The sequence below is a fragment of the Seriola aureovittata genome, chromosome 15 (genome assembly GCF_021018895.1).
Source record: "Seriola aureovittata isolate HTS-2021-v1 ecotype China chromosome 15, ASM2101889v1, whole genome shotgun sequence".
Lineage (NCBI taxonomy): Eukaryota > Metazoa > Chordata > Actinopteri > Carangiformes > Carangidae > Seriola > Seriola aureovittata.
In genome coordinates this window covers 23,955,812-23,970,128 of record NC_079378.1, presented here as the reverse complement: position 1 = coordinate 23,970,128, position 14,317 = coordinate 23,955,812, and the positions used below count along the sequence as shown (strand labels likewise).

General features: G+C 44.6%; 1 protein-coding gene across 1 annotated transcript in view; it reads right to left on the bottom strand.

The window, feature by feature from the left end:
- Positions 1 to 14,317, bottom strand: part of LOC130182996 (LHFPL tetraspan subfamily member 7 protein) — a 96,476-nt gene that overhangs the window by 67,858 nt on the left and 14,301 nt on the right. Inside the window, exon 3 of the mRNA XM_056398276.1 lies at positions 2,022 to 2,160. Within this exon, the coding sequence (XP_056254251.1) occupies positions 2,022 to 2,160 (139 nt within the window). The remainder of the gene's footprint in view (positions 1 to 2,021; positions 2,161 to 14,317) is intronic.

The following is a 14,317-nucleotide window of genomic DNA, read 5'->3' as shown; positions in this document are numbered from 1 at the left end:
TTATCATTTTCATCTTCTCAATGACTTTTATCCCCCATGAGTAACACAACATCACACACACACACATACACACACACACACAGACGTCTCCTTTGCCTGTCAGATACTGTAGAAAACATGGGGATCAAAACAGGCATCACTTCTATCTGCAAAGGGAAAGTTGACAAGCAGCGTCTCGTCAGCAGTTCATTTCTCCCAATCTGCTAGAAAACACAAATCTTCAAAAACAACACTGATGGTATGCACACCACAAAGAAAACCATTGTTCTTAATCTGCTTGTTTCAGTTTATCAGCTCACTTTGATATCACCCTCTCAACACACACGCACACACACACGCACACGCACACACAGACGTACTTACAATGCTGGGGAAAACAAACACTCTTCTGATCTACCATCCTCAGGGCTTTGTGGGCTCTCTGTGAAACCTCTGTCTATCTAGACAAGAGTCGACCTGGAAACGGAACAAAGGCCCGGTTCCTCACTTCGCATTGTTATTTAGCAAAGTCTGTCGCAATGAAAGACACAATAAACAAGGATTTAGCACATGGATGCACACATACACACACACACACACACACACACTCACAAAAACAGGCTCTGCTTTGCCACAAACTCCTTCTCATCTTCCCAAAGCAACATTGATCTGATCCTGGAGTCAGACAGAGAAGTATGAGCGTCTGGCTGTAAGCAATAAGTACCACTTCAAACACAACATTAACCAGGCCCTGTGAAAGTTCCAGCTCTGCCAATAAAGATTTAACCTGCTCAATGAATTCAGCCTCTAATTACGCTTAGTTAAATGCCACATGCAGAGATTTAAATTAGCTACTCAATATTCTCAAGGATAGAGGCTACGTAATTGCTGCTGATGCTAAATAAATGAGAGAGGGGGGAAGAAAATAACAATTAAGGGTTTGCGGATCAGTTGATCTGAAGAACAGAGTGTGCAGATGAAGAGGCTTCAGACTTACTAAATCAAAACGGTATGCTAGAAGGTCAGCGCTGGAAGGGCTTCAGAAAAGACCTGCAGCTATGCTAGCAGCTCTATGAGGCTGTGCAATGCTAATATCAGCATGCTAACATGCTCACAATGGCAATGCTAGGTATTATATTTAACAAGTTCACTGATTTAGATTGGTGTGTTAGCATGCTAATATTTGCTGATTAGCACTTAACACAAAGTACATGTGAGACTCTTGAGAAGCTCACTAATTCTGCAGGAATTTATTCCATGCAAAATTCCATTTTGGATGTATTAGTTCAAGAGGCTTGCTAATTAAGAAAAGACATAATTTGTACACGATATTACATCTTATTTTTCTTATTTCATCAGTGCATATATTCGGTAAAAGCACAATAGGAACTGGCTTTTGCAAGAAAAGACTGTATGTTGCTGTAAGTGAAGCGCACATGAAGCATCCTCTCATACAGCGACAGTAAAATGCTGCACATTTGTACCAAATGCCATTACAATGGTCCGATGCACAAGGCGGGAGAGTGAAGGCCGGCACTGAGCAGTGACATGAGCTGCGCTGCATTATGGGGTTTTTAAAGCCTAACCACTGACAAGACCGCACTTTGTTTACGAGACTTCTTCTCTGTTGGAGTGAAAGCGGCGGCCTGATAAGCCACATGTAGCCCTGAACCAATGACCTGTGTTAAGGAGGCGTAATTGTCTTTTTACAGCAGGCTCTAAATCTATCCTCGCCTTCCCTTCACCAATTCACCCCTACAAGTGCCATGCAGGCTCCGGTTGCCTAGCAGCAATGGTATTTGATCTGTTTCTTTTGTTTCTCCTTTTTTTTTGTTTGACTGATGGGTAACAAAGTCAGCTCCTCTTTTTTTACAGTTCTGGTAACAGGCAGCACTATCAGCGCTTGTTGCACAGCGGCCATGATGGTGAAAGATAGTGAAGGATGTCGAGTTACTGAAATGATATATTTTAAACCGTTGCAGGACTTTATCTTATCTAGTATGAGTGTGTGCAAGCTGCTGTGTCTTCACAGCTGTACCGACCTGCAGCCATCTGCATGTATCCAGCCAGGGTGCAGATCCTCCTCTCACATCCTCCGCTGGGCAGGAAGATGGTGATGATGGCCAACAGGGAGCTGACAGCCAGCAGAGCACAGCCGCCAGAACACAGCACCGCACTGGTCTGAGGAAGAAACACACACACACACACACAACAATTTAATTTCAGCTCCATTTATTCACTAAAATAGACCGAGCACAGCGCTGATTGACAACAGCTGCACATCAGTTCCTTCTTCTGTGGATAGCTGCCGTCATGTAGCCGCAGACAAATGTACATATTTACCCTCCTTTGACCCCCCCCCCCCAAACCCAAACCCAAAAGTGTGTGTTTTGGTCAGGTCAGGTTTTATAATCTCACAGCCAATCCTGCTAACAAGTTAATGGCTATCTCAGCTGGAAAACAGCACTGCATGGCCAAACAACAGGCCACTGTCCCTTTTCATTACATCTTCGCTTAATCACACACACATACACACACACACACACACACACACACACACACACACACACACACACACACACACACACACACACACACGCACACGCTGCGAGCAAGAGGAGCAAAACACAGGCAGGGGAAGGACTTGAACAAGTGACAAGATTCATTCACAGTTTTCCTGTTTGTATGAATGTATCCATACTGGTAATCTGAACAAGCAGGCGGCTTATTTAATTCACCAGCTGTGAGGAAGTTTGGTTCTTTGTACGACGTCCTGTCAGAGCTTTGGCTGGATTTTCACTCTCATCAGAGCTAAGCTGCCCTGTTGCTCTGCTCTTGCAAAGACTCCTGGGAAAGTGCACATTCCTGGACAAGTGGCAGCTGAGTTTGAAAGTATGTGAGAGAGTGTGTGCGCGTGTGCGTGTGTGTGTGTGCGTGCGTGTGTGTGTTTCCCACAACCTGTGTGCCTCTGTGGCGCTGTTTGATCTGCACAGCCTCTCAAACTGGCTCTCCAGCTTCAATAAAGCTGCCACACATCCTCCTCGACACATTTTAAAAAGTGTGTGTCCCGGACTAAGAGCAACACAGCAACGCAGTCAGAAAACAGCGCCACATGGGTGATTAGCATGCAGGCGGGGGCGATCGGAGAGAGATGTCTAACATGCACGAGGGAATTACAGCCCTAAAACACGTGTCATTATGCATGTCCCTGACATGACTGACGTGAACGGAGGGAGGATGAAAGCAGAGCGATTTCCATGCCTGACAGAAGATTTAATTAGCTGGTTGGGGGTTGTTTGGTAAAGGGGGGGGGGGGGGGGCGGGAAATATTGAAGTGTCGTGATGTTGGAAGCAATGACTAATGATTATTCTTTTGACCTTTATTTGTCCAGGTTTGCTGAACGTGTGTGTTCTTAATGTAACAGCTCACACACATTCACATCTGGGTGACACGTCGGCTCGTTGAGAACTGCAGAGAGCAGAGTGCCTTGCACAAGGGCACCTTAACTATAACAATTAAGCGAGGAAGGAACATGTGCAGAATAAGAACAACTCCTATAGGTTTCATTTGACTTCATTTCCACCTCAAACATCATCAGTATTCAGCACAGAGACCCTCGGCACTCAGCAGTGCACAGTCTGGTCACATTCGTCATGGCTTCAGTGTGAGACAGCAGACAGAGAAACTCTTGGGCACAACAGCTGAAGTTCTCTGCAAACACCGTAGTGCAACTCAGCTTCAAGCGGCTCTAGAGACGACAGTGCTGCTCAGTCACTTTGGTCCAGTCTGAAATATATCTCAACCACTATGGGATGGAGGGCGGCACGGTGGTGCAGTGGTTAGCAGAATGAGAAGGTTCTGGGTTCGAACCCGGGTCTGGGGCCTTTCTGTTAGGAGTCTGCATGTTCTGTCATGTGCCTGCGTGGGTTCCCTCTGGGTTCTCTGGCTTCCTCCCGCAGTCCAAGGACATGTACGTTAGGTTAGAGCTCAGTGTGAGAGCGTGACTGGTTGTTTGTCTCCAGGTATCAGCCCTGTGATAGACTGGCCACCTGATGAGCAGTATAACTAATGGATGGATGGACTATGGGAATTTTTATGTTTATAGTTTTTATGTTTCTCCAGAGTGTCATTTTATTTCTGCCTGCTCTCCGTACACGACACCTGCTATCAGGTATCAGCACACACATCCAAGGTTTGAATGGAGTTTGGTGTAAAACAGTGAAGTTGTTTTCAGCTGGACAATAATTAGATAGCAGAAAGAGCTGATTCCCAACTTTATTTTTCGACACGGAAAACAATACGTCCTTCGCTTGTTTTGAATGTGGAGAAGACGCAGCGACGCACTTGAAGATACAGAAAGCCATTAACTTCTGTGCTCTTTGTTCTCCCGTCTCTCCTGCTGGAATGATATTCATGTATGCACAGGAATGTCTCCTCTCTCTCCGCAGCTTGATCTTGGCGTGCCTCCTGGGCTCCCAGTGTGCATCCTACCTCCCACCCCGCTGTTCTCATTTCTCTGTGACACATTAAAGGTACATCAAGTCTCCTATAGGGGAGGGGAGGGGGAGGGGAGGCGGCAGTGTTCAGTTCTATAAGGTTTTACTTTTACTAAACAATAAAATAAACGTCGTAATGTTGTGGTCAGCTGAATTCAGTTCTGATGTTGATGATTAGCATAAAAATGAAGATTGCTGTAATTGGTTGTAAATCTAAATATGTCCATATAAGCTGTAAATCCATCTGCTACTTGTGTATTCTGTCTATTTTTTCAGTCTCTTAATTATCTGCGAGCAGTAATACATTTATACACATGACATTTTCTGCGTGCGTGCCATTTAGACACAGCCCCAGAGACTAATAAAGGCTACTGGAGCCCTACACAGCTATTTTTACAGAAAACAACCAACATTTCAATTCACGGTGTCTCAATTAATCAGCTCCCGGCAGTGTGTGTGTGTGTGTGTGTGTGTGTGTGTGTGTGTGTGTCATCACACGTTTTACTTACAAACAATACAGAAAAGATTTCTGAGGCCTTTTTTCCTCGACTGTATTTGTGTTTCTCTGAGCGCAAGTTAATTTAAAAAAACAGCACTGGTCCTTTCAGTGATTCTTCCTAAACAGATTGTAATTATGTGGAAATAAGTGGTTGAGAAAAAAAAAACACTTTTATTCCAGCAGGAGGCTGAAAGAGACGGACTGACTTGTCTTCATCTCTTAGGAAGGTAATCCTCTCAGGATATTGTGACTTCAGGTGCACTGAGGCACAAAGACACAACTTTTACAACACAATCATAATTAATACAGGGAACTGGCAGACTTGACCCACAACCACCATTTAATCCCACGGCAGTAAGTGAGTGGCCTGGAGCCGCCGTTAATATGACCATACAAGTGTTACAACGCTGATAAAACTAAAGGCTACAGGCAGTGCTGCACATGTTCCACTGCCCGGCTCCGTCATAAAGAAACTTTATTGGTTTCTCACAATAAATGGTCCAAAACCTGAGCCTGATGGAGACCAATAACCACACCAACACAAGAAAACCTGCATCCAGCTGCTTTGAGTAATAATGGGCCGGTCTGAGGGAGACTCTTTGATTTCCAATTACATTAAGGAAGTCGGGGATTACACTGCACGGGCCAATGAAATTTCATTGTCTCCTCAATTGGGAGTTACAAGATGGAGATGGCAAGGCATGTCTCATTAAACGCACTTTGCCTTTCCAAGCTCAGACAGAAGGGCTAAATGTTTCAGCAGGGCTGTGGAAAATGGAGGGTTTCTGCTCTTCAGAAGTGCCAGGAAGAGGAGACAGTTAATGCGCAGCACCGGCCCTTGACAGAAATAACCCCACCACTTTACAATCCAATGGCTCGCTTTTATGGAGGACAAGAGGTGAGGCAAGAGCACTGCAGATCCGAGGATAGGCAGACATGACGCGTTTGCCTTATTGCTAGATGGCTCTTTCAGTGCGTGCGTGCGTGCGCTTTAGTGTACGCTCTTAATGTGGACAGGTATGTCATGTGCACGCAACTGCTGTCTCATCCTCTGTCTCTCTGTGCGCTCGCCTCAGCCCTCCCATCACTGATCAGCATTCAGCAGCGCGAGAGCCCAGTGGTCACACTAAAGCATCAGCCTTGACATGTTCTGCCTCTAGAAGCCCATTAGCACCGTAACACAGCTTCCCAGAATATCCCTGAGCCACCAGAGGTGTTTCTGCTCCATCCACACACACACACACACACACACACACACGAGGAATCAGCTGAGATTTCATCTGTCCACTCGTCTTTCTGTGAGCTGCAACTTCACCGTCTCTCAGAGGAATCCTGACGATCCTGACAAACAGAACACTCATACCATAAAAAAACCTCCCCCCCTCCTTCTATATTAATGTGCTGAATAACGACTTCCTCATCGATCTTCACTGGGAGGAAACTGGGAGAGGGAGTGTCGTAAGGATAAGTGTGTGTATGTACGTGTGATGGTCCTCTGAAGAAGCTGTGTGTACAGAGTGAATACGAGATGGAGAGGAGATAAGGGGGAGAGGGGAGGGAGATTAATCACCTGACAAGTGGATGGAGTGTCCATTTGTGCCTCGGGGACGGGCTGCAGATAGGATGTGACATTCAGGAGCACTTGGGAGGACATGGGAGCGCTCGTTGTTCCCACTCCAACACACACACACACACACACAACACACACACACACACACACACACACAGGGACGCACAGCGGAGTCACTTCACGTCAGCATATAAACACTTCTAAAGGTTCAAAATCATGGACCTGTTTGTCAAACTGGACTTCCTGGATCACAGCACCTGCAGCGACACGGCTCCTGCTGTTTTAACACAGAGCTGAAAGCCAGATTAGTTTAGTGAGTTAGCATGCTAACATTTGCAATTTTAATATTATATCAATTTAAATTCTGACCTGATTATGACACTAGAGATTCACCAAAGTCCTTCGGCTCCATCCTCTGCAGATCACGAATATCCACATTTAATTTCATAGCAATCCGACCAATAGTTGTTGACGTATTACAGTTTGGACCAAAGTGGGGGACCGACCACCAAGCCTAAATTAACATGCCTGCAGCTACGCCATTAGCTGGGCTGAAAACCACTTTTTGAATCACTGGGATTGTAACGAATGAAGAGCTGGGAGGAGAAAACCTCACCCACAACCCACAACCCCACATACATACATCTCCCAGGTATCCTATAGGTCTTCAACATGTAGTGACACAGGGAATTATGACATCTATCCTTCTCAGAAATAAGAGAAAAAATTTTGTGTACCTTGCTAGTAAATGTGTTTATTCTTTGTGATGAAGCTGTAAGTCAAAATCTTATGTCATTTTCTGCCTTCGAACTCCCTCCGTAATTTGTTCTTCAGGAACACAAGAGAATCCACCCTCGGAGAGATGTGTTTCTCCAAACAGAAAAAGACATTTCGGTGTCCTTACAAGACAGATTTACAGCGCTTTGACAATCTTTCATCCTGCTGTTGCATCTTTGCAAGAAAGAAACACCTCACACACACTTTCAGTCCTTCACAAAGTTACAGTGGCTGACAAGCACTGATATATCCACTGTATGTGCTCTCAGTAGTTTGTCTGAAGTTCATGTTTAATGGATTCTTCTCAGCACAAACAGCTCCTGTATTTCCAAGACAACAACCTTCGACCTTCAACCTGCAGCCTCTTCCAGCAACTTACAGAACTTTGGGTCGGACGGGAAAACTCCTGTGACTTCCTGAGATTCTGCGATGAGGGGCAGCACATGAGGTCAAGTGCCAGCCTTAATGTCATTATGTGGTGGGAGATGTGAAGAATTTTTATCAAAGTAATGACATCAAAATGAATAATTTACAAATGTAATACTTAAATAATTTAGGACCTGTGCTCTAAGGGACTGCTGATAGCACATTTTTGAAGCAGTGTCTGAGAAAGCAAACTTTGTGCATTAATCTCAGCATATGGGCTGATGTACTGAAGCTACTTTGACCTCATGTTACCTTTATCCCTGAGGATACACATCCCACACAACCTGGAGTAGTTTCAAGATTTTTGCTGGATTTGTTTATTGAGTTCCACTAAATATTCTTTTATTGTGTCAGCGTCAATTATCTTTGCCCAATAAGAGCCAAGTCACACAGTAACACTAGACGGCCCCTCACTGTCAGCAGAGGTCCAGTGTTTCCTCCCAGGGACCCACACAGGACGCTCCCCGCAGCAAAGTAACGCTTTAATGTGGTGAGAAGTCTCCGGTGTCACGTTAAATGAAAACACGCTGAGAATCTCTCCAGCGGACAAGACTGTCGCTTCTTTCACAGCCGAATGACCTGGGAGGGATGTCCTATATGAGCCCATGCAGGAAGCACATCAGAGAGAAGGAAACACACACACGCACACACACCTTCATACTTCGCTTCACAGGCGTGTGCTGTATGAGGTGTGGAGGGATGTTTGTTTTGGATCCCAGGCAGGAAGTTGGTTCAGAGTTAGCGGAGGCTGCAGGAACGCCACCGCAAACCTGTCGTTTCTGTTCTTACTCCGGCTTCTGTCCGACGGACTGTGTTTACCAACCAAACATTCTGTGTGTTTCTGGTTTAAGAGTAAATTACAGCTTTTTTGAGCACTGAGAGAAGGTAGAGGTGTAGTCCACCCAGCAGTCGGCGGCTGCAGGTAACACACCTCGTCGTGTCAGTGATGCATGAAAAAGCATATATTTGATTGCAGCGCGTTAATCAGGGACGCAGTCATCTCACCGACACCAGAGGAGATGGTTTGCATATCTCTCCATTACTGACGCTGGAAAACACAGTTTGCAGCGCTGATGAGAGGAATATCACAGAACATCACAGCCATCTGTCAGAATTATTCATCAAACCAAAAATACTCGTTTCTGACCCAAATGTTTCTTCAACAGTTCATCAAGTTTCTGAAAAGTTGAATAAATGAAGGTCGTTTCATGGCCATCGCCAGATCAGGCTGTGAAATGGCCACTATATGTAGAATTACCCCATTAAAGGATGAAGACTTGTTTTGTCAGTTGTAAAAAAAACTACCTTAAAATACAACCTACTGGACGAGCCAGTATTTTACTGTTTAATGTATGAAATCTGTGACACTGAATAAAATCTCTGTGTCAATTCAATTTGATTTCATTTGTGCTCGGCCATTCTGTGTATTGTTGAAAATGTCCCTTCACAATCACTGACACAGACCGGTCAGCTGTCACTGTGCACAGTCAGTAATGAGTCAGTTCATTATTGAAACATCTTGTAATCCATAGCAACAGGGTAAGCCCCGCCCCTTCATTGAGCTTGGATGTTGATTTTTTGAAGCCATGTTGAAGGTTTTAGTGAATGTGTCCAAATCTAGGTTTAAGAAAATGTTTTAATCACACTGCGCTCACACAGTCCATATTCCCAAATAAAAGTGTGTTTAATCAAACTGCTTCAGAGTAATTAACACAGAAAACCTGGGGCCAGGTGAAATTATTCCAGAATAAGAGAAACACTGAAACTGCCATGAACAGGAGTCAATAGGGGCCAATAACAAAGTTCTGCCCCCATGTCTTAACCCTAACAGGTCAATCTGGCCGTGCCAACAGCGCTGCAGTGGAGCTGGCCTGGTTCCAGTTTGTCCAGAGCTGCAGGCAGCTGCCTCGCTGCCAGGTCGCTAACCGCCACCTGCACCACCTGCACCACCTGCACCACCTGCAGACCTGCGGGACTTCACTTCTGGGCTGTGATGAATAAACCCAAATAATTGTTGATCAATGAGCTATGTCGCCATGAACCTGCCGCTCAGTAACTGTGTTCACCCTGACAGCAGCCAGCGCAATGTCTCCTATATGAATGGTCATATACTGTAAACCAGTAAAATATGAGTCTGAATGAAGACGGCTGCGGATCTGCATGTGCGCACAGTGGCGCCGTAAATAACTGCACATTATTCCTAGCAGCCAGATTCTAATATAAATTTTAGTCTTTATCACTTTCCTATTGTTCTGAACTAATTCCATCTCCACATCCTCAGTTGTAATTTTCAGGATATATTCAGCTTCAGCATCACTGAAATTCCCCCATAGGACGCATTAAAGTTTATTTATTTGACCTTGTCAGCTTTGAACACAATGAAATGCGCAGCCAACAATATTAATAATAATATACAGGACATGCAGTAACATTATACATGATGGGCCGCTCATCAGTGATGTTCAAAGGTAAAAATTGCAGAATAAATGTTTCCACACTAACAAAAGAGAAAATGAGAGCAAAGATTACCCTGGAGAGAAATAACTGGAGCTTTCTGCACAGTCAAAGCCATTATGCTCCACCATGTTCTCCATTTTCAAAAAAAGACGATTAGAAAAAGATTTATTTCAATCTATGACTAGACGTTGTATGAATATAAACTGCCTGAGGTGCCTGCCAACCTGCCAAAAAAAAAAAACCTCAGTGAGGCTCCCAGAACTGCTGGAGAAAGACATAAACCACAGCTCTAGTTTCACATTAGCTGCGGCGCAGGAAGAGGAAATAGATGCATGCAGGTTTCATCCCAAAGGAGAATCATCTTTATGAAACCCTCAGGTAGAGCGGCACAGACTGTGACTCATATGCAGGAGGCTGTTGTGGAGGGCTGCAGGACGCTGAGGAAAGCTGCTATTTTAGGCACATTGTGCTGTTTAAAAACTACACACACCGCACTGCAGTCACACCGATTCATATCAAAAGAAACACTGGAAGTTAAAAGAAACTTTACGCCACTTAAACTAAATTCCCTCTTTGATTCACTGATGATGATGATGATGATGAGGAGGAGGAGGAGGAGGAGGAGGAGGAGGAGGATGATGATGACAATGGATCCTCTTTATGGTTTCATCAAGAGCTGCATGACAAGTGATCAAGTGTCCATCTGGCATTGCTGAGCACCACCTGCTACACACATACACACACACACACACACTGCAGCACTACATGGCCGTGTTTTCCTACAGTGCAGTGATCACAGCAGCAGACACTCACACACACTTCACATAGCTGCTCCGTGTGCAGAGATGCTGTGGATACGATCTCCTACACCCTGATCATTACACCTCCTCCTGCTGCCATGTGGCTCCACACAGCCCCCCTGTGTGTGTGTGTGTGTGTGGGGGGGGGCAATAGCAAGAAGCAACACAGAAGCCTTTTCTCCTGCTTCTATTTTTCCTCCTTATTTCTCTCAGCTCTCAATTAAATGGTAGCTGATGCCCTGGGGGGGTGCAGGTTGAGGAGATAAAAACTGCACCTACCCAGAAACTTCTTAATACCCCCTCCTCGCCTGTCCATCGCTCTCTCTCTCTCTCTCTCTCTCTCTCTCTCTCTCTCGTTCATAATAGATCACAAAAGCGGATGAGATCAGATGTGAGGATCAAATAGCTGGTTGGAAATGTATGGGATCCCTCACAGCCTGGTTTAATGATGACATCCTCACAGCCGGGCCACAGGTTCTCATTCAGCTTTATAATAGGTTGCTGGTGGTGGGGGCTGATGGGTAGTCAAAAGAGAGGAACCGCAGGCAAAGTTTCTCCTTTCTCTCCTCTCTCAATAGATGCTGTAATTGAATTATAGCGCAACTGATACTTTTGTGTCCGACTCCCCCCTCATCCACCCCCCCCCACCCCCCCCACCCCCCCACCCCCCCGGAGGCTCTTCAAAAGACACACAACCATGGAATTTGTCTTGTTGTGTCTCTTGGCTTTGAAAGAAGATGCTAATAAGAAATGGATGAAAAGAACTCTGTTAAAATTTGGAGTGAAGTGTTGAATAAATTTCAGAGGGAAAAAGAAGAGCGATGAGAACTGTTAATCAGCACATTTGCTCATTAGGACGAACGTATGTTTGGCAACCAAACAAACAGCAGAGCGTAACTGGCGCACAAAGAGGCTCAATCCAGAAATTACAGTTGATCATTTTACATCAAAACACACAGCACTGCAGGAGAGAGAGAGAGAGAGAGAGAGGACGGGGGAGTGAGTGTGAGAGGAACAGAGAGAAGATGTGGGGGGAGAGAGAGGGAGGAGCACTTTTTCATGCTAGTGGAGGAATACTGTACTATCTCACACTGACATAACACCACAGCCCACATACAGTAAGACTCCATCTGCAGACGCCTCGTCCGTCTGAGCGGTTTGTAGGTGAACAGACGGAGCATCAACTCGCTCAGACCGACCGACCACAGCTGCCCGAGGTGAAACGTAAAATGTTTTACTTGAAAAGAAAAAGTCACGTTTATAAAAACGCCTGTAAATCCGAAGCAGCATTTCGCGCAGATCGAGGATTTCTCTTATTGTCCTGTTTTCCTACAGGAACATTTTAAAATAAACCCCCACATGAACTCATTTTCAGACACTAATGACTCATTTTTATTCAAGCCAGGATGAACAAATGTTGATAAAATGATGATTTTATCTGGGAACACGCAGGTCATTGAGAAACCGTTAAGATCTGTTGGTGTAATTCTCACTATTATTCTTGTGTTGCCTGTAGTTTAAACTCAGGCCGCACTGTGATTCAAGATAAGGATCAACAAATCGATCCTCAAAGAGCCACATCAGCTGGGTGAGAGTTAACAGGATCATGTTAGCCGGGATTAGTTAAGTCACATTCGAACACTGCTGTTATCTGTTTGTCAGGAGAAGCCGTAACACATCATTACATTACTGTATTATCACATGTAGTAGTTTAAAGTTGAAGAGTTGAGGAGCTTGAAAATGAATTAGTCTGAAAAGCTTATGGAAGTGATTTAATCAGTGATCTGTGGAGATAATCTTTTGCAGAGTGAGCTGCTTTCAACCATCCAGTCTGAACTGGATGACTGTCCCCAGATGACTTGTGAGTTTGCAGAAAAGAGGTAGTTTACTCTAGAACTTGGATGCAATATTTATGGATTTTGCAGATTTGTCTTGGTTTTAAAGCTCAGACCTTCTCCCAGTTACAGAAATTTGAATATATCTGGTTAAATTCTAGAGGATTTTCCATATTGAATCGTGTCCGTGTGGCCAAGCCTCCTCCACCTGTAACAGAAGAGTTTAAGAGAGCATGAGAGCTCCAGTGGAGGCCGAGCTCCTGCAAACCTCTCACACCATCAAAAAACTCACACAGCCCAGCTTGCTCTTGCATTTATGCATGATCTGCACTACCGCTGGTCCCAAGTGCACGTTTCATAATTCATGCATACTGTACTGTAGCAACTGGAAATGCTACTATATCTGCCTCCACCACTCTGCTTCATTTCATCAGTGAGTCAGACTGGTCCATGTTACACTCAGATTACAGTAAACTCCCTGACCCCAAAAATGAACATCTACCCACTCATGATATTTAGAAAAAAGTGCCAAATAACCAAATTAATATCTTTAGTACAAAGTCAAACCAACAACAAGAAAGTGTAGAGCTCCATCCTGAAGTCAGGAACATTTTCTTTCTCACAAATCAAGAAGAAAGTAGATCTCCACAGGAATAATAAATAATGTGTGTTACTGGGTCTGGATCACAGTTGCATCAGTCTGATTAAATATCATTCTCATGGCAGTCGGAGCATCTGTTGCATGTTAAGCAGCCCGGAGTCTGGCCTACTGAGGATCGGGGTAAGAGTGATGTAACCGGACAACAACACGCCGCTGAGCTGCTTCGTCTTACACGATGACAGCTTATCATTACACAGTGGGTCACTAATGAAGCTCCGTTTGTAAATGGCTGCGGCTTGCTGGGCCAACACTGATAAATGATGAGTGCATTCAGCTTGTGTTTAAGCGTTTGCTGTGCTTTCTTTAAGAACAATTCTTCACTAAACTGAATAAACTTTGCGAAAACAACCCGTAAAAACCATGTTTCTGTTCCGTGTTTTAGAGCGGGAGACTAAAAACCTGCCGTCATTACTAATGAGGATTCTTCTTTAGTGGCCGTTATAAACACAAAACAGATTAAACTAGACTTTAATCTGAGATGTAACACGGATGTATAAACTGACTTGCATTCAAATGACTTTGTTATACTTCTGCCGTTAGCCGTGTCCTGCTGGGTGCCTCTGTAATCGTCTTTTCTTTTCATTCAGCTCTCTCCGTGGAGCTGCACATTAGCGCAGCAGTGGCAAACTCTTCTGTGTTGCAGAGGAGGAAATTAGCTTTTTATTGAAGAATATTTCTCCCCCCCTCAGGAGGTTTCAGTGGGCAACAAAGAGTGCTCGTATGAACTAAACCAACAGTATTAGGTTATAATAATACCTGCTGTTGTCCATTCTGCGAGGGCAGAGAAACTGATATTGATGTTACATGTATGATACA